General features: G+C 39.0%; 1 protein-coding gene across 17 annotated transcripts in view; it reads right to left on the bottom strand.

Moving 5' to 3' along the window:
* Positions 1–1,541: 1,541 nt before the first annotated feature.
* DAP3 (death associated protein 3) overlaps positions 1,542–23,746 on the bottom strand; it is a 45,772-nt gene continuing 23,567 nt past the window's right edge. For 3 of the 17 annotated variants that reach the window (XM_058309838.1, XM_058309837.2, XM_058309836.2), the window contains exons 2-14: positions 21,886–21,973; positions 20,056–20,119; positions 15,654–15,776; positions 14,164–14,265; positions 12,308–12,416; positions 12,080–12,172; positions 10,838–10,968; positions 10,064–10,144; positions 9,818–9,976; positions 7,187–7,246; positions 6,603–6,692; positions 2,913–3,030; positions 1,542–1,920 (exon numbers count right to left, since the gene is read on the bottom strand). In XM_058309838.1, coding sequence (XP_058165821.1) covers positions 1,835–1,920; positions 2,913–3,030; positions 6,603–6,692; positions 7,187–7,246; positions 9,818–9,976; positions 10,064–10,144; positions 10,838–10,968; positions 12,080–12,172; positions 12,308–12,416; positions 14,164–14,265; positions 15,654–15,776; positions 20,056–20,097 — 1,194 coding nt within the window. In that variant the 5' untranslated portion in view covers positions 20,098–20,119; positions 21,886–21,973 and the 3' untranslated portion in view covers positions 1,542–1,834. Of the gene's footprint in view, positions 1,921–2,912; positions 3,031–6,602; positions 6,693–7,186; positions 7,247–9,817; positions 9,977–10,063; positions 10,145–10,837; positions 10,969–12,079; positions 12,173–12,307; positions 12,417–14,163; positions 14,266–15,653; positions 15,789–20,055; positions 20,120–21,885; positions 21,974–23,746 lie in introns of all 17 variants that reach the window. The other 14 variants (XM_012521320.4, XM_058309834.2, XM_004482848.5 and 11 more) reach the window with 7 other exon arrangements.

Below are 23,746 nucleotides of genomic sequence, written 5' to 3'. Positions count from 1 at the left end.
AGTGCGCCCTGTAAGGAGAGCCGCCCAGCGCGAAAGATAGTGCAGCCTGCCCAGGAATGGCGCCGCCCACACGGAGAACTGACACAACAAGATGGCGCAACTAGAAGAGACAGATTCCCATGCCGCTGACAATAACAGAAGTGGACAAAGAAGACGCAGCAAATAGACAGAGATAACAGACAATCGGGGTGGGGGAGAAGGGGAGAGAAATAAATAAATCTTTAAAAAAATAAACAAAAAAGGACAAAATTTAAAAAATAAAAAATAAATAAAAATAACAGTCCTGCACCCAAAAGATTGTTGCACTTTCTCTGAGCAAGAGATGCAAATCTTGTGGTATATGCAAATGCTTTGCAGTTGTTGGTGTAGCTGCCTGACCTCCTCCTCTTTTTTTCTTGATATGCCTTCCAGTCAGAAGTTGAGGCATTAACACTAGCAGCTGTTTTGCCTGAAGGAAGCATATCTAATAAATTCTACTTTTCCCTTCAAGTTCATCACTTTCCTCCATTTGTTGGGAGCACTGTCCAAATCACTAGTAACAGTATGCTTGGGACCCATGATTATAATAGAGTTTATGGTGTTTAAATGACACAAGATATAAGAAACTTGATGCAAAGATCACTGTGAGATCATTGTGAGTTGTCCCCTGAGAGACTGCCATAACCATGCTTGGCAATCCAAAACCTGTACACAGATTTTTTTTTGGTTCTTTTACTAAAAATTTAAGAAAAAAATATCGTGTAGCTGTTCATTTATGTTAAAAAGTAAAATATATACTGTATAGCTAATATTATATGTTAACAGTAGTATTTAATACATTTTACGCATTTATGAATTACTAAATTTTTAAATATATCTAATTTCTATAACCTTTGTGTGTCATCTGCTGGCTTTTGCATTCTTTTTGTAAACTTTATATAACTTAATTCTCACAAAACCCCTGCAAGTTTGGCATTATCATCATCATTATATAGAGAAGGAAACAGCCCCTACCCCCTGAAATATTCAAGAGATAACAGTAAAACATAAAGACTAATAAATGTCAGACATTTCAGCCAAATTTCTGACATTCATCTCTATCAACTTGGGTATGGTAAGAGAATTAAACTCTACTGAAAATTATTTGAATCACCATTTTCTCAGTTCTTCCAAGAATGCTACATAGCTATATGCACTCTGTATGTAAAGATAATTAACTACATTTAATGTATGCTGTTGGGCTTTAGTGCTTAATTCTTTTGGGAACTAGTTCAAAAGCGCTGTATCCTACAAAGCTGACAGGAACACAGTTGGAGTTCCAGTAAGGCTTTTCGGGATGATCAATGGATAAAAGTGTAGATAGGAAGTGAAAGAGTAAGTGCCTGGAGGGACAAGTTAATTTGTGCCTCTCAATCTCCTGAATTGAGTAAGGATTAGAAAATAGAACTACTAGAAATTTCTATAGAACCGAATCTCCTCAGAGCCCCAAAAAGCAGAATGCCAGAGAAAATCAATTTGGTCAATCTGAAGGCTCTTTCCATATTATAAATCTAACACGACACTTTAAGAAAGACCTTTAATTTTCTTTTTTAAGGAAAAGATCCATGATCCTCTTATCTGAAAGCCACATCCAATAACCTGGCATTAGTTTCAGGAAGAAGGGTACTCTTATTGCTATTATACTCATTTCAGAAGGAATCCATTTCAGTGAACGGTGGAGGTAAATGCAGTCCTGTCCAATCCCACGAGTGCAGGCCTTGGCTGCTCTTCCTGTGTACGGTGGGATTTCCCCATCTGATTAGGTCCAGCGTAAAGGAAACGTCCATTGTCTTCAAAGGATGTTGTGAACCCTGGCTTAGAGGTAGGAACAGAGCCGCTCCAGCTGCCCAGGATTTGCATTACTTAGGAACAGCAGCTCCTTTTTCCCTTCTTCTGTTTGAGCTAAAATGGAGTCAAATACAGGTAAGTGTCAGTTTCCTCCTGCTGCATTTGTGTTTCTCAGAAAATTCTGTAGCCAAAAGCTATATTATGCAGATCATATTCTATATAATCAGTATCTACCAAGAGATCTAAAAAACTTTTTTTTTTATGAGTAATTTCCCTTTCTGGGCATACTCCTCCAATCTAAGGATCCCTCCCCCTTTCCCAAGAGTATCTTCTGGATTTCAGGAATTTTTCAAAGCTCCCAACCTTTTTACAAATCTCTCCATTGTGTCTCCAAACACACAGCTCTTTTATACTCTCCCCTTTACTCCTTTAATATTCCAATTATTGTTAACTCTAATAATTATCTAAGGAGATAACAGCCTTTACTTTTCTTCTACATCCCTCTCATGTCCAGAGTTACGGGCAAATGTAAAATGAACAGATGGAATGCTTTCAAAGTGGATCAAATATGGTGTTAAAGTTAACAATTTTTGTTGTTTTGTAGTTTTAAATCTGTGCTTTACCTATCTCCCAATAAGTACATATACTAGGACAGCTATGGCAAGGATTTGCTTTGGTGTTGGGGTAGCCTCTCACATAGAATCAATTATTATTCTATGGTTGCCAGGACACAGCAGTCACTCAGAGTGTGTTGAACGGTGAATGAACAATGAGAGAATGGAAGCAACCCTCACCTCTAGAAACTCTGCCTAAGTGGCTGGACATAACCTGGCCTCCTCATTTAGGATAAGTATTTTATTCTAGACCAAGATGAGAATTTAGGGAGAGATACAATCTCTTTTGAAAAATAAAATTAACTCCCTACCCCCAAACTGCCTTTCTGTCTTACATAATCAGAGAAAAAGAGACAGGATAAAGGAAAAAGAGGAAATACAAATTACAGGCTGCTGCTGCAGGAAGAAATAAGAGCTCAAGGCTCTGATTCAATGGGACACTACTGTGAGCACAAAGCCCTAACAGAAAAAAACAAAAACAAAATAACTGACATTTCTCATGTTGAAGCCAATTGTTCTCCAAATAATACTGAATACAACTTTCAAATTCCCTTGGGTTGTAGTTGGGAACCAAGATGGGAATAAAGGGATCCAGAACATCAAATCCTTCCTGGAGAGGGAAAAAGATAAAAATACAGCCTTAGTTAAGTGACAAATCAGCAGAGAGGCAAATTATATTTAAGTACTTTGAGGGCAAGTTCTTTGTTTTTCTCATCTTTTCTTTACTTGCTATATACTTTTTTTTTTTGGTGATAGCTATAACTTTTAAGATTTTATTTTTTATTTTTTAAAAGATTTTATTTCTCCCCCCACCCCCATTGTCTGCTTTCTGTGTCCATTTGCTGTGTGTTGTGTCCGCTTGCATTTTTGTCATGTGACACTGGGAAACTGTCACTTTTTTTGTTGCGTCATCTTGTTGCATCAGTTCTCCGTGGGTGCTGCACCACTCCTGGGTGGGGCTGTGCTTTTTTTTTTTCCATGCGGGGCAGCTCTCCTTGCAAGGCACACTCTGCATGTGGGGTATGCCTATGGGGGGACACCCTTGTGTGGTGGGCACTCCTTGAATGGGGCAGCACTGTGCATGGGCCAGCTCACCACACAGGTCAGGAGGTCCTGGGTATTGAACCCTGGACCCTCTATATGGTAGGCAGATGTTCTATCAGTTGAGCCACAACCGCTTCCCAAAGATTTATTTTTTATTTATTTCTCTCCCCTTCCCCCCTGTTGTCTGCTTTCTGTGTCCATTTGCTGTGTGTTCTTCTGTGTTCACCTGCATTCTTGTCTTGTGGCACCGGGAAACTGTTGTTTTTTGTTGCATCATCTTGCTGCACCAGTTCTGTGTGTGTGCAGCACCACCGCTGGGTGGGCTGTGCTTTCTTTGCACGGGGTGGCTCTTCTTGTGGGGCATACTCCTTGAGTGAGGGGCACCCCTACGTGGGGGACACTTGTGCACGGCATGGTACTCTTTGCACGCAGCAGCACTGTGCATAGGCCAGCTCACCACACGGGTCAGGAGGCACTGGGTATCCAACCCTGGACCCTCCATATGGTAGGCAGATGCTTTATCAGTTGAGCCAAATCTGCTTTCCCCCTATAACTTTTCAAAACAATGTTTCATATACTCAGAAACAGAAAATAAATAAAATCAACAAGGATGGGTAAAAAAGATCCTACTTGTAACAGAAACTGAAAACAAATGAATCATATTTCAAATTTCAAGCATAACAATGGAGGAAGAATAACCCAAGTAACTTCTGAAGAGAATATTTAATTTTCAGAGTCAAGGGTTAGCATTTCTGAAACTACTTTTAGTGTATTCTAGGTTTGAACAGATTTCTTACTGTTGGGAGATGGTGGTTACAAATATGGAAACGGGGAACGATATGAATGCTGTGGTGCTAGACCAGAGCTGGAAGTATCAGTATGAACTCACGGGTTTTTAAACTTTTTTATCCCCTCCCCTTTGTGGCTTTTTGCATGCTGTCTGCTCTCTGTGTCCATTCGCTGTGCGTTCTTCTGTTTCTGAATTTATTTATTTTTATTTCCCCATCTCCCTTGCAGCTTGCTTGTTGTCTGTTCTGTGTCCATTCGCTGTGTGCTCCTCTGTGTTTTTGCTTGTCTTCCTTTTTTTTCTGTTGTGTCACCTTGCTGAGCCAGCTCTGCATGGAACCTGTGGGCAGGGTGGCGCTCTGTGGCGCCTGCAGGCTGGGTGGCTCTCTGTAGCGTGAAGGCAAGCCTGCCTTCACAAGGAGGCCCTGGAACGCAAATTCAGGGCCTCCCATACGGTAGATGGAAGCCCAACTGATTGAGCCACAGATGCTTCCCCTCGTGGGTTTTTAATATAATTAGATAGAGATATAGATGTGTGAATATGTATATATAAACATTACATATATATGTAAATATATATATATATAGTACAGACACGTACACATACATTATATGCATATATATACACATTTAATAGCACTAGGAAGACCTAGAAACAATGACACCCCATTAGCAATGAATATACCTAGCACTCAGGTCTTGGTTTCTAAATACCATTCTCCTTTAAACAAACTAAGGCTCCTAAGAGAAATAGCTGATTTAAGGGTTGGGGCATGGCAACTATAAGATGAATGGAGCATATTCTTGAGGCAGAAAGTTATAAGTGCTCAAGGAATGAGGGGGACAAACATGAAAGGGCCCCTACTGGCCAAATCTGGGATAATTTGAGCATCCAAATAATGATTTAGAATCCTTTAGCTAAGGATTCACAAGTCTACACTGGCATGTATACATGCATACTTAAGTATATAGAAGGGAAAGTTCCTACTTACAATACAAAGCCAAATGATACATTTAGAAGAAACAATGGAGCTGGAAAAATCACAATAATAATGGATTTAGGGCCAATGCTAAAACTAGTACGGAAAGCTTGAGGATTAACAGGAGATTTACCTTGAATCAAAGTGTATCTTCAAAAGATATGAAGGAAAAATAGTAACTTTATTGAGGGAAAACCAGGTAGACACTATTTAAGTAAATGTTCAAATTTAGGGAAGGAGATGTGGCTCAAGCAATTGGGCTCCTATCTACAATTTTGGAGGCTGCAGGTTCAATCCCTGGGGCCTCCTGGTGAAGGTAAATTGGCCCATGCCATGAATACCTGATGGCCTGCACCATGGAGAGCTGGTGCAGCAAGATGAAGCAACAAAGGGAGACATAGAGGAGAGACAGTGAGAGATGCAGCAGACCAGGGAGCTGAGGTGGCTTAAGCAATTAAATGCCTCTCTCCCATGTTGGAGGTCCCAGGAATCAGTTCCTGGTGCCTCCTGAAGAGAAGATGAGAAAAGACAAGCAGACACAAAGGAATGCACAGCAAATGGACACAGAGAGCAGACAATGAGCATAGGCAGCAAGGGGGGGAGGGAATAAAAATAAGAAATAAATCTTAAACAAAAACAAAAACACAACAAAATTAGTAGCACCGGTAATGGGAGAAATAGAGTTGATGTTTTTCCTGATATGATGGATTGAGAAGACATCACTTCTGTGATGTTCCTGGAAGAAGTGATTAATCTAAATCTAATTAGAGGGAAATAGATGTGGCTCAAACAACTGGGCTCCCAACAACCATATAGGAGGTCCAGGGTTTGATACCCAGGGCCTCCTGGTGAAGGTAAGCTAGTCCATGTGGTGAGCTGGCCCATGTGGAGTGCTGCCCTGTGCAGGAGTGCTGGCCCACGCGGAGAGCTGATGCAGCAAGATGGCGCAACAGAAAGAGACACAGAGGAGAGATGATAATAAGAGATGGAGCAGGTCAGGGAGCTGAGGTGGCGCAAGAGAATGATCACCTCTTTCCCACTCTGGGAGGTCCCAGAATCAGTTTCTGGAGCCGCCTAATGAGACTAGAAGCAGACACAGAGGAACACACAGCAAATGGACACAGAGAGCTGACAATGGAGGGAGGGGGGAGAAATAATTAAATAAATCTTGAAAAAGTAAAAATAAAAAATAAAATAAATTGTATTAGAAAGAAACAGACAAGTCCCTGTAACTTCCCTGTAAATTAAATGGATATAATTTTTCTCTAAGTTTAAAATTGTATCCAAATAAATAGATTAAAAAAAACAACAACAGCTATCTCTTTAGACAGGATAACTCTCTAAAAGAAACCAAATTTTCCAATGCTTTGACCTTTCCCAGCAACTCCTGGGGCAGATAAGCATTCCGGGGCTTAAAGAGGGAACCAGTCTGGCTCAAAGTCAATACAATGGCACCTCCATGCTGAAAGAAAAGAGAAAAGGCTGAACTAAAATCACCAAAAAACAAAACAAAACTAACCATCTTTTATTTTTATTTTCTGGCATATATTGAATGATATGGCAATACAGCCAAGCACAGTTAAACGACAACTAAATTAGTTATTACTTCTAGATTTGACAATAAATTGTTGCAAGATCTTATATTTATCAAGGCATATTTTTGAGTCTCAAAGATGGTAGAAGATAACCACTTTGAACAATGGCAAACAAAGTAAAAAATCTTTAAGTAAAATGGCTTTGAATAAGCTTAAGTCAAACAAAAATACTAGGAATAAAACACATAGATTTTGGTTCAGATCTTACTCCTAATTTTGTATACTTATAGGAACTGAGTAAGATATGATATAAGAACTTTACATCCATAAAATTAAAGAGAATTAGCAATGAAGAAGCAGAATGTCTTTAAAATGAAAATACATTTCTTTCTGAAATGTGTTGGCCATCATATGTACTCACCCAATCATTTGTCACCATTTTTCTCAGGTTGTAAATAAGTGCTAGTTCCTCTGGGGCAACCTGCATATTGGTCAATGAGAGAGAAGGACAGAGAGACATTGAGAGGAGATCATGACTTGCTCCCCTGAGAGAACTGAATTGACAACATTAAACCCTCAACTCCTTTGTAACCAAAGTACCTAGAAGTAAACCCTCTGGAATAAGCTTCTTTTCACTTCTGGAGTGGAAAGAATCCAAGAGAGATGAGAGAGGGTATAATTACAGAGGCAAAGAGCCAGAGATGCAACAGTCTTTTCTTTGTACACAGCTGCTGGCCCTAGAACTGACATGGTGGAAATTAAGAACAGATACTGGGAAGTGGATGTGGCTCAAATGATAGGGCTTCTGCCTGTCACATAGCAGGACCTGGGTTCAATCCCTGGGGTCTCCTGGTAAAAAAGAAAAAGAGAAAGCATGCCTGCGCGGTGAGATAGTGTCTGCGTGGTGAGCCAAGCACCTGCGGGAATGACCACATGGCGAGCTGAGTACCCACGTGGCAAGCCGAGTGCCTGTGCCAGTGCCCACACAAGTGAGTCACGCAGCAAGATGGTGACACAACAAAAGAGAGATGAAGGGGAGAGTCTAGGTGAAGCACAGCAGAGACCAGGAAATGAGGTGTGCAATTGACAGGGAACTTCTCTCCACATCAGAGGTCCCCAGGATCGAATCCCAGTGAACCCTAGAGGAGAAAGAGGAGAAGAGAAGACAAAAAGTGAAATAAGATATAGAAGATCACACAGTGAATGGACACAGACAGCAAAAACATCAGGTGGGGGGAGGGGGAAGGAAGGGAAAAAAAACCAGATACTAAGGATCTTCATGACCTTGGAATTGGTAATAGATTTTTAGATAGGACACTGATAGGACATTAAACAAAGTATGAGCACCAAAAGAAAAACCACAGGAATCAGACTTTATCAAAATAAAAATTTTTGTTATTAAAGGACAATTAAAAAAAGTGAAGACAACCTACAGAGCAGGAGAAAATCTATCTGCTAGAGGTTTATCATCTATAATATATAAAGAACTCTTAAAACTCAGTAGGAAAAAATGAAATCTAATTTAGAAAATGGGTAAAGGACTTGACTAGATATTTCTCCTGAGGATATATAAATGACCAATAAGCACATGGAAAAATGCTCAACATCATTAGTCACTAGGGAAATGCAAATCAAAACCACAGTGAGATGCTTCTATACCCTCCCTAGGACGGCTATAATTGAAAACAAAATAACAATTGTTGGTGAGGATGTGGAGAAACTAGAACCCCTGTGCATTGCTTGTGGGGATGTAAAATGGTGCAGCCACTGTTCAAAAGTTTGGTGGTTCCTCAGAAAGTTAATCATAGAACGGGGAAGCAGACTTGGCCCAATGGATAGGGCATTTTCCTACCACATGGGAGGTCTGCGGTTCAAACCCTGGGCCTCCTTGACCCGTGTGGAGCTGGCCCATGCGCAGCACTGATGCGCGCTAGGAGTGCCCTGCTGTGCAGGGGTGTCTCCCGCATAGGGGAGCCCCATGTGCAAGGAGTGCACCCCGTAAGGAGAGCTGCCCAGTGCGAAAGAAAGTGCAGCCTGCCCAAGAATGGCGCTGCACACACGGAGAGCTGACACAACAAGATGACCCAACAAAAAGAAACACAGATTCTCGGTGCCACTGATAAGGATAGAAGCAGTCACAGAAGAACACACAGAGAATGAACATAAAGAGCAGACAATTGGGGGGGAAGGGGAGAGAAATAAATAAAAAATAAATCTTAAAAAACCTAAGTGCCATCAATGGATGAATGGATAAACAAAATGTGACCTATAAATACAATGGAATATTATTCAGCAATTAAAAAGAATGAAGTTCTGATGCATGCTATAACATAGATGAACAATGGAGACATCATGCTAAGTGAAATAAGCCAGACATAAAGAGACAAATAAGATTCCCCTTATATGAAATATCTAGAATAGCAAATTTATAAGAGACAGAAAGTAGATTAGAGACCAGGCTCTGTGAGGAGCGGGAAATGGGAGTTATTGCCTAAAATGAGCACAGAGTTTCTGTTTGGGGTTATGAAAAGTTTCTGGAAAAGACAATGGTGATGGCTGCACAACACTGTTAATATAATTAATGCCACTGAATTATACACTTAAAAATGGCTAAAATAATAAATTTTAAAATATATTTTACCAGAATAAAATTTATAAAAGCAAAACAAAATAAAAAAAAAGAGGCTTTCTGAAATGGTTATATATCTAAAACAAAACAAACCCAGTCACTACAGAGAAAATACCCAATGCCCCAAACCATCCCCTTCTCCTTGATGCTTCTGATCTCTGCTTTAAGAGAAAGTCAATAGAAATTAAAAGAAAATATAGTTTCTGTTGTCATGCTCTTTTCAAAACATTTTTAGTTTTCCACTGATAGTGGAAATCTTGACATCACCTTCTTCTCCTGACACTATTTCCACTGTACATTTTAATTTACATACTCCTAGGGCAAGAAAATAAACTGCATATTCTTGAAGTCTGTATCTCAGCCTCTGCACCTGATGGTACTAGCAACCTGAGAAACCAAAAGAGAGACACCCAGTTTTCCTACCAGGCTTTTATCTTCTCTTTTCAGTGTGGTCCTCCCCCAGAGAGCATTGGTTCCATCCACTGCCACCAGGAGATGAAAAATACCTAAAGAGCTTTGCCTCTTTAGCTCTTTCAGCACAATCCCAACGGCATCTGTGGCATTTCTTACCCGTGCTATGCCCTGTAGGGAAAGAGACAGCAGCGTACATTCCTGCAATAGACCTTCTCTGGTTAAGTCATGATACACATGCAGTATCTTTTCCTATACCTGTTCAATCACATCTCCCAGAGGGCTGCCTTTCTCTGTGCTTTCTCGCTTATTCCAGATATACTTCTCTTGAACTTTTATCTAAAAAACAAATAGACAAACAAACAAATGGCTACTTAGCCTAAGGGTGAACGCATCTCTAGTTGAGAAGGTTGGAAGCTAAGGTTAATAGGAAGCATTTTAATCTATTTTTCAGAGCCTGTAAGAGGCCTCTGTAGGAGAGTGGAAGTAAAACTTTATTAGCCCATTCTGCCTGGATCTTTAAAAAAAATGCTTAAGAGATTCTTATTTAAAAGATCCAGGATGAGGCCTTCGCATATGCACTTTTAATAAGCTCCTAATCTAATCTGATGTGATTCTCATTTACATCCAGAATTGAAAACCCTGGCCTAGAGATCATATCCAAGAATCACTGGAGTAAAGAACATTCTGACCAATACATTTCTGGTTTCCAAAAAATCTGAACAGAATTATGGTACTGAAAACGTGCTTGAAGAAGTTTTGAGGCTGTGACCTTGGGAAATTGATCAATCTGGATTTCACTTTGCAACCCACAAAATTGGAAGAGCTTTCTACTGCTTCTTTATTACACATAGATAAATGAGTTTCAAGTTGTGAACCTACTTTGAGCAAAATGTGTGAAAAAAATATAGAATGGTATATTTCTTTCAACTGCAATATCAGATCCCCATGTCTACCAGGTATTATTCAGAGCACAAATGAGATAGAACCTGTATGAAGACTCAAACACCAAACTCCTGGGAATCTAGTCACCTGGCTCAGGAAATGTTCGTTTGTAGTTTTGAAATTCTTTAGCCAGGCTGAAGCCTCTAAAGGTTGATCAAAGCGCTGATTGTTGTAGGTGGACTGCAGAAGATCCTTACAATTTTTCACCCAACGATGAGCTAACAAAAAGATACAAGAAAACAAATTAGGCAGGAACTTACTGTATTCAACTCAAACTTACTGTATTCAACTTGTTTTTTTTAAAGATTTTTATTTATTTATTTTATTTATTTCCCCTCCCCCCAGTTGTCTTTTCTCTGTGTCCATTTTGCTGCATGTTCTTTGTCCACTTCTGTTGTTGTCAGCGGCACGGGAATCTGTGTCTCTTTTTGTTGCGTCACCTTGCTGCGTCAGTTCTGTGTGTGTGTGGCACCGTTCTTGGGCAGGCTGCACTTTTTTTGTACTGGGTGGCTCTCCTTACGGGGCGTACTCCTTGCGCGTGGGGCTTCTCTAGGCAGGGGACACCCCAGCGTGGCACGGCTCTCCTTGCTGCATCAGCACTGTGCATAGGCCAGCTCCACATGGGTCAAGGAGACCCGGGGTTTGAACCCCGGACCTCCCATGTGGTAGACGGACGCCCTAACCACCGGGCCAATCAACTCTTAAATACTCTAGTCTCTAAGTCATGGGAAATGATTTTAGTTTCCCATAAATATTTTGTAAAGCCTTCTTACTTCAGGGGTTTGTGCCATCCACCTTAGACCAAATGCCATTATAATCAATACAAAAGGCATACTAAGTAGATTAAAAGATACCTATGCTTCCTCACAGTTTTTAAAGCTATGCAAGGAAATGTGGATGCATACAACACTGCACAAAGGATATGCACAAACTGTGGAGGGAGTTTTTAAGATCCATACTGATAACCCTGGAATGCTAAGAAACAACAAAGACTCTAAAAGTACTCAAAATTGTTAATCAATGATATTAAATCTAAAGCCCACGTTCATGTTCTCAGGCATTAAATCAAAGTGAAGACTGCTAGGCCAAAACACTTCACTTTTAGTATCAAGACTCCCGGGAGCTTTCCTCTGGTCACATGTATTTTTACCTTGTAACCTGCTTGGCACTAAGATGAAAAAATCATGAAGAACTAGCTTAGGCTGCTCCACATCTGGAGCAAAGGCTTTTCCTTTAAGCCCTCAGAGCACTGTCAGAAAATTAAAGCCACAGAGCTACCATAGTAACAGGATATTTAAACCTGACACAGTGAAGATAAGATGTTCTTACCATCTGGAATATGCAGTATCAACCAGTTCTGTTTTGCACAGAAATGAATAGCATGGCAAAGACTGAGCGTTTTTCCTGTTCCCTTCTCTCCGTCTAAAACAGTTGCTGTTAAAGAAAACATCACCAGAAGGGACACTTCTACTGCCAACAGCACTCCTGTATACCCCCACCCCCATTTGATAGAGGAGAGCATGGGCTCAGAGGGCCCAGGCTAGCAAGAAAGGATACAGAGAACATATCGTACAGCTGGATGAGCAAAATTGGTGTTTTTCAGGTAATGCAGAAGCTCGAGGGCTGGTTTCCTTACCATTAGGCAAGCTTCATTGAATGTCTTCACCTAATAAAGAGGAGGAAGAGGAAGGAAAGGGAGAGGGTGGGGTGCGGTATACACTGAGCCTAATAAAGCTACCAAGGGCAACAAACTGCATGTCTTTGATTTAGTCAGTTGGCGAGGTTGGGTTGTTATTTAATGTGAAAATCTACCCCATGTAATTTAGCTGAAGTATGAGCAAATTATACTATACCAAGAAACATAATAGTCAGCTTTTGATTATTCCTGTGAATGAAGCACAGATATTATACCAGTTTATTGGAATCTATAAATAACCCAGACATATTATAACACAACTATGTATGCTACATTTAGGGTCAACGTAAATATTTAAAGCATGTAAAGCACTTAGCAAAGTATCTGGCACATGGTAAGCAGTAAAAAAAATGTTAATTCTTTTAAATTTAATTTTAATTAATTCTTATTCTAACCATCTAGGCTTTTCTCTACAACTATATATAGGGCAGCTTAGGAGCTGGTGTGGTCAGCTGACCCACAACTGAAGATACACCTTACATCATCAGTATACTGACATCAGTTTATGTGTTCATTCCCCTTTTGTGACTCGGAACACTTTCATGGAAATTTTTTGGAAGTTCTGTTATCTATAAAAGTGATTTGCAAATAATTATGTCTATTAATAACAACAGATATCTAAACAAATACTATTTGTAAGTACATTAGGTATGGTTTAAAATAGTGTGGGCATTTTTTAAAGGGCTCCTAAGAAAACAATTTGGACTGGAGATGGAACTGATAGGTAAGGGCAAATGATGTAAAGTACAACCTTCCAAAACATGATACAGATTTAACTAAAGCAGAAATGCTGTATTAGGCAATATGACAATATTAAAATAAACAATCTTGAGGGAGATGGCCTTCACCTAAATGGAAATTATGAAAGAATGGATGAGTAATTACCTCTAAGGCACGGGTAGTTAAGCCAGTCTGAAAGCAACTAGAAATGGTTAATTAAAAATAGGCCCTCTCAACCCTGAAGCTAGAGATTCTATTGTGAATGTCTTGAAACAGTTTAAAATGCCATTACAGATGATTCCTTCTGCTTATGAATTAACTATTTCCAATCTCAAAACATGTTTTATGACAAGGCTATGTCTATGGCCTAGAATTAGCAGAAATGGCATCTTTGGGCTCTTAAGCTAAAAAAACCCACATGGACAAATCTGGAAATTCAGTTAAGAAAGAATAATTTCTGAGGCTGAAAATAATTCAGCAGGAGCTAGTAAGAGTCAATTATACTAATAAACTAGGTTTTTATTTAATCACAAGTTTTTTCAATGGCTATGAAGTGACTCAAGTTTATATATAATTGGGTTGAAGTTATGGCTACAAAACTACATTTTCTGAAAATTCAGAAGAGGAAAACAATGATGTATCTAATCCAAATGTCACTTCTATTTGGCCTGAGAATGTACTATTTTCCTCACCCCCCTGTAGCATATTAACTATTTTCATGACAGTTTGCTAAGGCAAATATTACATTCACTTTAACATTTATTTGAATGCCAATATTTCTGGCAACCGGTTGGGTAACATGAAATTATAGAAGCTAAATATTGGCTTAAGGTACCTGAAGCAATTGTGCTGTTCACAAAAGATAATCAACGGCTGAATTTATCTGTTTTTTTTCAGATTCAAATTTCATCTTTTATAGTTTTCTACACAGTCCCACCCCACTGTTATCAACAGTTTGTGTTCTGGGCTCCCCACAATTCCCTTCCATTTTGAGCACCTGCATTACAAAGCGGGTAGGCAGGCCATGGGGAAATACAGTCTTCAAATCCTGGAAGGGGATGTTGTAGTGTTGACCCTCATGCTGCAACCTGTGCTTGGCCTATGAAATGAAAATGCAAACAGGTAATGGGCACACACAAAGTGACAAAGACTTTGTAAAAACAGATAGGGCTCGTAGACTATATTGAGGAAACATTCCATCTACCAAAGCTGGAAAAGGTATCTTGCATTTCTTATCTTACACAAAAAATGCTGGTTGTTGTCCCCAAATCCACAGTGTGTATAAGAAGCTGCTGGTGGCTTGAATGATGAAGCCAGTTGCTCAGCAACAAGATGTGGGAGTACCAGAGACAATTCCTGCCATCTGTATTCTGTGGTATATACAGAGATGCTCCAGTCATGTGACAAGATCATCTGCATGCTGCTGTTTCCATAGAAACCCCAGAGGAACTGGCACATAAAGGGACTACAATTACAGAGCAAGCTGAAAGACATTTCAGTGACTTCATTCATTTATTCCATTTCATTTTATGCTTGTGAAAATAGGTGAATGCTAGAGACATAAATAAAACAGACCCTGCTGAGATGGTGTTTTGGATAATGGGGTTATTTTTTTTCTTAGGCACAGCCTATGTTAGAAGACTCAGACAGTAGGGACAGAAGGGGGGGAACTATTTATTTAAGCATAGACCACAAAGCTAATTTCATTTATGAGAGGCAGAACAATGCTGGGAAGGAGAAAAGAAATCAATTTCTAGTCTAATGGGACCTGAACCAGAAAATGCAATACTGGATACTGCTAGAATCCTGGCTTCTTCTGACAAACTTCATTATAAATGCTCTTCTTCTCATAACATAATTAGTTCCCTCTCTAAATACCAGGAAATCCATTTAGAAAAGTAGAAAAATAGCACCAAACTGGTCATTAGGAAAATTGGATTCTGTTCCTGTCCTGCAGTATGATCTTGGGCAGGAAATTTGATTTCTCTAGCATTCTCCATACCAGTAAACAATGGCCAAGCACCGATTTTTAAAAAGAAAGTTTTACTGGAACACAGCAATACTCATTTGATTATGGCAGGGTTGAGTAACTGTGACAGGGATGGTTATGGCCTACAGCCTAAAGTACTTACTATCTGGTCTTTTAAGGAACCAGCAATAAGAAATACTAAACTTACCTTGTAAGGAATTGAACTTAGTATTTACTTTGTATCAACCCTGCTCAGCAAAATCCCTGGGACTACGGTGAGTTCACTGATAGGGATTAGATGAGAACAGATGTGGACTGACCTGAGTGTTTTATGTGATCACTATCAGGCACTGGGGAGATCTAGGTTCTAAAGTGCTGTCTCAGCTGCACTGTCTGTCTGGCTATGTAAATCTGTTTAGCTTCTTTGGGCTTAAGTTTTCCTGGATTATGTCAAATGAGGAAAGCAAAACAAATTAAAAGCTCTAAAAAAAAAATCCACATACACATTAGCAACTCACCGGGTCACTCTCACTAGTGCGGGATACAGCTCTGGGACTCTCAACTGGAACCTGGTTATCCAGGTGAGCCACAATACTTTGGGGTGCCTGGGTCCCCGTATGCAAAAAAAATCCAGGGTTTAACTGTAAAAGAAACTGTTTTAGTGTTTTGGAATGATCAGGCTTTTCATTTGCATAACACTTGAGGTTGTATGCCACATATGCAGTATGGGAAAATGTCACTAATGTACATTTTAATTATATATAAAAAGGTTCTTGTCTTGCCCACAGTGATGAATGGTGGCCACTACTGTTCAATTGTCAGCTATTTAATAATCCATAGTCACCTCCATTATCAGAATATTAGTAATGTTCCTCACTATTTGATAGTTAGAATTATACTCCCTGCAACAATTTTCTTGCTAGCTGTTCCCTGGAATAAAGAATCTTTCATTTGGGAAGCAGATATGGCTCAACTGATAAAGCATCTGCCTACCATATAGGAGAGGGGTCCAGGGTTCAAACCCAGGGCCTTCTGGCCCGTGTGGTGAGCTGGCCCATGTGCAGGGCTGCCGCGTGCAAGGAGTGCCATGCCACACAGGGGTGTTCCCCATATAGGGGAGAGACACGAGCAATGAGTGCGCCCCACAAGGAGAGCCTCCCTGTGTGAAAAAAGTGCAGCCTGCCCAGGAGTAGCATTGCACATACAGAGAGCTCACACAGCAAGAAGATGCAACAAAAAGAGTCACAGATAACCTGGTACCACCGAGAATGCAAGCGGACACAGGAACACACAGTGAATGAACATAAGAGAGCAGACAACAAGGGGGAAGGGGGGAGGAAGAGGAAAAAAAAAAACAAAAAAAAAAACCCTGGGAACTTAACATAAAAAAAAAAGAATCTTTCATTTAAGGAGCAGTTGTGGCTCAAGCAGTTGAGTGCCTGCTTCCCACATGGGAGCTCCTGGGTGCCTCCTAAAAATAAACAAACAACAAGCATACAAACGAAAGAAACAATTCAGGGGAGTTGATGTGGCTCTGTGGTTGAGCCCTGGCTTCCCGCATATGAGGTCCTGGGTTCACTCCCCAGCCCCAGTAACTCGTGTAAAAGTAACCTATGTGTAAGTGAAAAGATGACAGTTACAAGGGAAAGAAGCCTAGAGAAGCAGAACAGGAATGTGAGAGAGATGCAAAATGGAAGTTGCTTGAAAGATCGATAATATGAAAGCTGCTATATTTGTATTTAGTCTGATTAAACAGTTTCTTGAGTAAAGAAAATATATAATCTTTTTTCGTACTACCTGTATAACACATCCATTTTATAAGGAGACTTTAAACTCCTTATAGAAAGTTGATCTTTAACAGTTCAATCCCACTAGATACGATGAGAGATAAACATAACAACCTCCTAATTTGTATCCTTGTCTCTTCATCTTTTGTAGTCCATAAAATTTGTCCTCCCTAATCATAGGTTTAACCTCAGCTAATCAAAAAGCATGTATGGTTCCCTACTGATGTAAAAATAAGTCTCAAATTCCTGAGCATGATAACCAAGGCCACTGTGATGACTTTACCTGCTTATAGTCTATCTTATGACCTCATCAACAACAGCCACACAACCATGCTAAAACACATCATTCACTTCATTCTACTTCAACTTCCCGTTCTGCCTATTTAATTTTACCCATCCTTCAAGGTTCATCTCAGATACCACATTCTCTGGGAAAATTTGCCACAGACTCCTCCACTCAAAAGTTAATAATCTTTCTCTCCTTTCTTTGTATTGCCTCCTAACTTTACTCTGCCTTGAACTGAATTCATGGCTGTTGTTAACAGAGTACCTACTAAATGCTAGACACAATAGTGTTTTACGTCCACTATTTTTGAGCCAAGAATCCTAGAAGGTAAATGACATATCATTATCCCTGTTTTACAATGGGGTTAACTAAGAAACTAAGGTTCAGGGAAGTTAAATAATTTTGCCTAAGGTCACAGTGTTGGTAAAGTAGAACCAGAATTCAAATCCAAGTCTTTCTGACTCCAAAATCTCTATTCTTTTCATTATATCATGCTTTCTTATATACAAGTTTGTTTCCCATTCTAGGTCATACACATTTGGGAGAGAAAGGATCATATTTTATTCATTTTTGTATCTCCTTCCCAGAGTACGTAACACATCACAAATATTTAGTATTCGTAGATTTCAATAGAAACTAATAGGGTAAAATAAAATAATAGAATTGTTCCAATTTTTTCTGAGAATGAATGATTGTAAATTAACTCTGTGGCAGATACAGCAATGTTACCAAGTAGCCAAATACTCTTTTATATTTTCTAGTCTCCCTTGCAGATAGGTTGGGGCTATATGATTAGTTCTGACTAATGAGTTAGAATAATATATATATATTTTTTAAAGATTTATTTTATTCATTTATTTCTTCCCACTCTCCTCATTGTTTGCATTTGCTGTTTGTTGTGTGCAGGTCTTCTTTTTCAGAGGCACTAGGAACTGAACTCCAGAACTTTGATTTGGCAGGGAGGCACCTAGTTACTTGAGTCACCTCCACTCCCTGCTTTGTTGTGTCTCTCATTATGTTTTCCTCATGTCTTCTCTTGTTGGGTCATCCTGTTACAACACCTTGTGTCAGCTTACCACACCTGTCCAACGCGTCAGTTCGCTGTCTTGCTCATCTTCTTTAGGAGGCACTGGGAATCTGGGACCTCCCATGTGGTAAGTGGGAGCTCAATCACTTGAGCCATATCTGCTTCCCTGGAATAACTTTTATTATTTCTAGTTACAGCAGTTGAAAGTGGTATAAATTTTTTCTTACCCTGCTGTGGCGACCTTAAAAAGCTACATGTTGAGACGGCATCCTAGGATGGCAAACCTTTGTCCTATGTCAACTCTACTTCCCTTGCCCCCAGACCCTATTCATACACACACTGCCCTTTATTATGGCAAGTCATTGAAAATTCAGGATTTGTTACTTCAGCATAGCATTCTGAAATATACACCCTAGAACCAATACTACTCAATTTTGTCTATTGTAGAGAATGCACCATGTCTCTTAAAAAAAAAAAAACACAGCAAAAAGAGAAAAACAAAACCCCCCAAAAAGATAAAAAACAACACAAAATATAAATAGGAGTCAAGTAAAAAAAAAAAGAAAGGTATTTGAGGGCCACAAGGTGGTGCTATTTCTAAAGTAATCCTATGACTTTAGAGTTAGACTTTTGGGAGCAAATTAAAAGCTAGCAAAATGGACTCCTTAACTTCTTACAGGGCTATATGTGGCATCACCCAGCTAGTCTCGTTTCCAGGGAAAATAACTTCATGTCCAATTGCCTCTGCATGGTTCCAAAATCATGCAATTCCTGAAAGTACAGCATTCATGAGTCAATCAAGAAGGTCACCTAGAACCAAGCAACAAAACCCAAAAAATTTTCCTGCACATCTTTCCACAGTCTGGCTTGAGGAGGTCTTTCTTATCTGATATTAAGGGAGGAGAAATGTTAGACTTTTAACATAGTGAGTTGGGACCAAAATTCATCCCTCTGTTGACCCCTGCTTTTATTTTTATTTTATAATGGGTTATTTATGTTAGGTTCATCATGAACTCCTAAAAAAAAAATTAGAAGGACTCCTTCTCTAGCAAATCTAATCTACAATTTAATTATCAGATGAAAGTGCCCAAGTTGTTCTGGCTCAGTTTTCATCCTTCAGGACGTGGCTCTAGGAAGAATTCTTCTGGACCTTACTAATCTAGGTTAGGTGTTCCTTCAAGGTGCTGTAATAGCACTGTACTATAATTTATTAAATTAATTTTTGTATTTAAATTTAATTCTTAAATTTTCAACCATGTTTTCACCACTGGACTGTGAGGTTCTTGAGAACATGGACCATAAGATGCAACATAGCACAGCAGTTAATGCCACATGTTTTAAAGTCGGATCTGGCATCTAGTCTGACCTCTGCAACTTTACAGCCTGTTACCTTAGGGAAGTTACTTAACCTTTTGGATCTTCAGTTTCTGCATCTGTGAAACCGGGATAATATCTACCTTATGTGCTTGACATGAGGATTAAATAAGATAAAATACTTAGCACAGTGCCTGGCACATAATGAATGCTAAACAAACGGAACTATTATTAGAATCCTGATACATGGAAGGCACTGAAAAATGATTTGCTAAATAAACGAAAAAAAAAAAAGGTAAACCAGAAGAGTTAGCATCTTCATATATTGTTTTACTATTTTGTTTAACTATCAGATGCTAAAGTTCTGAACTAGCAACTTATTTTTTTCTTAGATATTTATTTAAGGGGTGGTAATAAAATTCTGTATACAATAAATTCACCTAAAAACAAGAAGTCTTTACACAAAAGACAGTACGTGCAAAGTGTTCAGGTCAGTTAGGACTCACCTTATGTACCCTGGAAATAAGCCCAGTCACTCCTTTCAGCATTGTCCCTGCACTCTTAAAACAACTGTAAATTGACAGAGAAAAATGAAAAAAAGACATGAACAAGCATTTCACAGAAAAGGAAACAAAAGTGGCTAGTAATCCCATGAAAAGATTTTCAAACTTATTACAAATCAAGAAAGTGCAAATTAAAACCACTGCAAATGAGATACCATTCACAACCACCATATTGGGAAAAATGAAGAAGTCAGATAATAGCAAGTGTTAAAGCACTGGGAAGCACTGGGAGCTTTCACATTTTGTTATGGGAATAAAACTGGATACAACTCTCTTGGAAAACAAATTTGGCATTATATTGGAAGGTTGAAAATGTGCAATCTATGACCAAAAATTATACTCCTTGGTATCCATTCTAGAAAAACTCTAAAAAAAAAAAAACAACCAACTGATACACATACCCTGGGAAACATGTATAAGAATAGTCATACATAGTAGCAGAGAACGATTATTTTATCAACATGGATGGATCTCAAAAACTAAATAGAGTGAAAATGATTACATACAGTATGATATAATTTATAGAAAATTCAAAAACATAAAACTTGATTACTTGGGAGATAAATATATGTAGTAAAACTGAACCAGAAAGGCAAGAGAATGATACACATAAAATTTAGAATACTGGTTACTCTTAGGGAGAGGGAAAGAGTTAAGAATGGGGCAGGACACAAAGAAACTGGCATTGTTCTGTTGCTAATACTTGATAATAGGTACACAAGTATTTGTTTTATTATTTTTATATCATGTATATTATTTTTATGCTTTTATGTGTTGGAACTATTTAATTTTAAAAATACAAATCTCTTTGGGAGCTAGAAGATGTTTAAAATATTCATATGCAAATCTTAATATCCAGTGATGATGGAATAACTAAATTAAATCCCCAGGTAACTAAACAAAATCATTTAGCATTTTGGCCAATAATTTTCACTTTTCTTAAAACAAAAATCTTCAGAGCAACAACAACAGAGTTGTATCCATTTATTCAATAAAGATTTACTGAACAACTATGGTGTGCCAGGCTCTGTGAATATAATGGCAAACAAAACTGGCATAATCCCTGATCAAATTAAAGTTTACAGTAGAGTCAAGATAATCACATTAACTTTTTTGAATTTCGCCTTTTAATTTTCAAGTTTACTTTTCAATAAAGATGCCAATGCATTCCTTTATTCAGTTATTCAATAAACATGTGATGTACAACGCTGAAATACATATATTTGAATGTGGTTGGGCTGTTTATATGTTACTAGAATAAAATAAAATAAAAAAAATCCTTAAGACTATATAACACAAATAGTGTTCTTTTATCAGTTGCAACAAACATATTACTAATGCAAGATGTTAATAATACGGTAGCATATGGGAACTCAATATTACACATGGTTTTTTTTTCTGTAAACCTATAACATCTCTAATAAAGAAATGGAAAAAAGAAATACATAATATACTGCCACATATCCATACTATACAGAGTATATACAATGGTGAACAAGACTGGCATGCTCCCTACTGGCCTCCCTTTTACCTGTTGGATTCTAGGGCTCCTTTGCTGTGGTAGGAAAAGAAAAAAAGAAGCAAATCCCAAAGTAAGTTTGGTTAATACTAATTAGTCCTACAAAATACACCAATGTTCCACGGCCAAAGAAATTTGAGAAATGCAGAATAGCAATTGATTCTTGGATAATTACAATACAGTTTAGCAAACTGAATGCTCTGGGAAAAACTACATTAAAGAGACAATTTTAAACTTTTGTGTCCCAAACTTGCCTGGCTTTGGAATCCCTCTATTGCAGAATCCTATTACTACTGTTCTCCTGGATCAGGGGATCTTAACAAGGAGTCAGTGAGCTTGAATCTAAATAAAAAGAAAAACAAAGAACAAAAAAAAACCCCACATTATTCTTGTGGGGATGTGTTGGTGCAGGTGTGATATATTTTAAATAATACACAGTATTCTGTAGACTTAGTAAGGAGTCTGTTGTTTTCAACTGACTGGCAAAGGGGTCCATGGAACAAAAAATGTTACGAGCCCCTGTCCTGGATGCTGGTGAGAGGATGCTGTTGTAGATCAAGGCAGTGGCTGTTAAGCATACACCTAGGCCCAAGGATATGTCACAAGTTGGGGCAAAGCCCCCAGTGCTCCCTGTTTTCCTCAGTTTTGTCTTACACTGCCTCCACTGCTATCAAACACTGCTCAATACCTGTCTCTACTCAGACAGCTATCCTTAGAAAGGTACAAGGTTGGCCCTTAGTTGGCAACTGGGAACTTGGATTTCAGGAAGGTTTCCACCATTTCCAGAACTGATGAGTGGTTCACTATGTCTAAACTGTACAAACAATGTGGTTTTTATGCTGAACACCTGCTTTCTTTCTGGGAATCTTGAGTTTTGGTACATTCTAGGCAGATGGTATCTATATGACCAGCCCCAGTGAAAATCCTGAGTACTTTAACAAGCTTCCCCAGTAGAAAACATTCCACATGTGTTGTCACAATTTGTTGCTGGAGGAATTAACTGCACTCTGTGACTCCATTGGGAGAGGACACTTGGAAGCTTGCTCCTGGTTTCCAAGGGTTCTTAACCAGGAGTCCATGGACCCCCAAGAGGTCTGTGAAAAGATTTCAGGGGGTCCGTGAGCTTGATTTGAAAAAAATCAACTCAATTAGATGTCCAATATGATATGCATGTTGCCTTGCCAAATACTACGCCACAGTTTAATGTTTTTATTCAAGATAAACCAGTCTGTACATTGACATGTCTTTAAGAACTAAAAGTGAACTTTCCTGTATTTTTTTTTTAAGATTTATTTTTATTTATTTAATTCCCCTCCCCTCCCCCGGTTGTCTGTTTTCTGTGTCTTTTTGCTGCGTCTTGTTTCTTTGTCCGCTTCTGTTGTCAGCTGCACGGGAAGTGTGGGCGGCGCCATTCCTCGGCAGGCTGCTCCCTCCTTCGCGCTGGGCCGCTCTCCTTATGGGTGCACTCCTTGCGCGTGGGGCTCCCCTACGCGGGGGACACCCACCCCTGTGTGGCACGGCACTCCTTGCGCGCTGCGCATGGGCCAGCTCCACACGGGTCAAGGAGGCCCGGGGCTTGAACCTCGGGCCTCCCATGTGGTAGACGGACGCCCTAACCACTGGGCCAAAGTCCGTTTCCCTTTCCTGTATTTTTGATGTATTTTTTAATGTGTTAAGAAGCACATATATGTATAGTATTATGTCATGTTTTTAATTTTAGTATCTGTATTTCAATATACGTAACTGATTTCCTTTGTAATTTTATTTTATGCATTTGAAAACATTCTTGTGGGGAAGTGCTGGTATGGGTGTGATATATTTATTAAACAATACACAATATAGTGTGGACTTAGTATGATTTTTATTTTGATTTAGTGTGTTCTGAGTGCAGTGGATAACTGCCTGCAAAAATATTGGTAAGGATGGTGAAGATGGTTTTATGACACAGTGGGAAAATTTGAATTTCTACGTTTGTCAAAAATGACTGTTTAAACAGATGTTCAACTATGTTGGGTTATCAGGTATTGAAAATATGGGAAAGTTGTAAATGTAATTTTGACTAATTCTTAAATTTAACTTGAAGACATACCAACGTTGAATCATAAAACTATCTGC

Source organism: Dasypus novemcinctus, chromosome 13 (genome assembly GCF_030445035.2).
Source record: "Dasypus novemcinctus isolate mDasNov1 chromosome 13, mDasNov1.1.hap2, whole genome shotgun sequence".
In the NCBI taxonomy this organism is placed as follows: domain Eukaryota; kingdom Metazoa; phylum Chordata; class Mammalia; order Cingulata; family Dasypodidae; genus Dasypus; species Dasypus novemcinctus.
The sequence above is the reverse complement of the archived record's forward strand: the minus strand, read 5'-3'. Positions and strand labels throughout refer to the sequence as shown.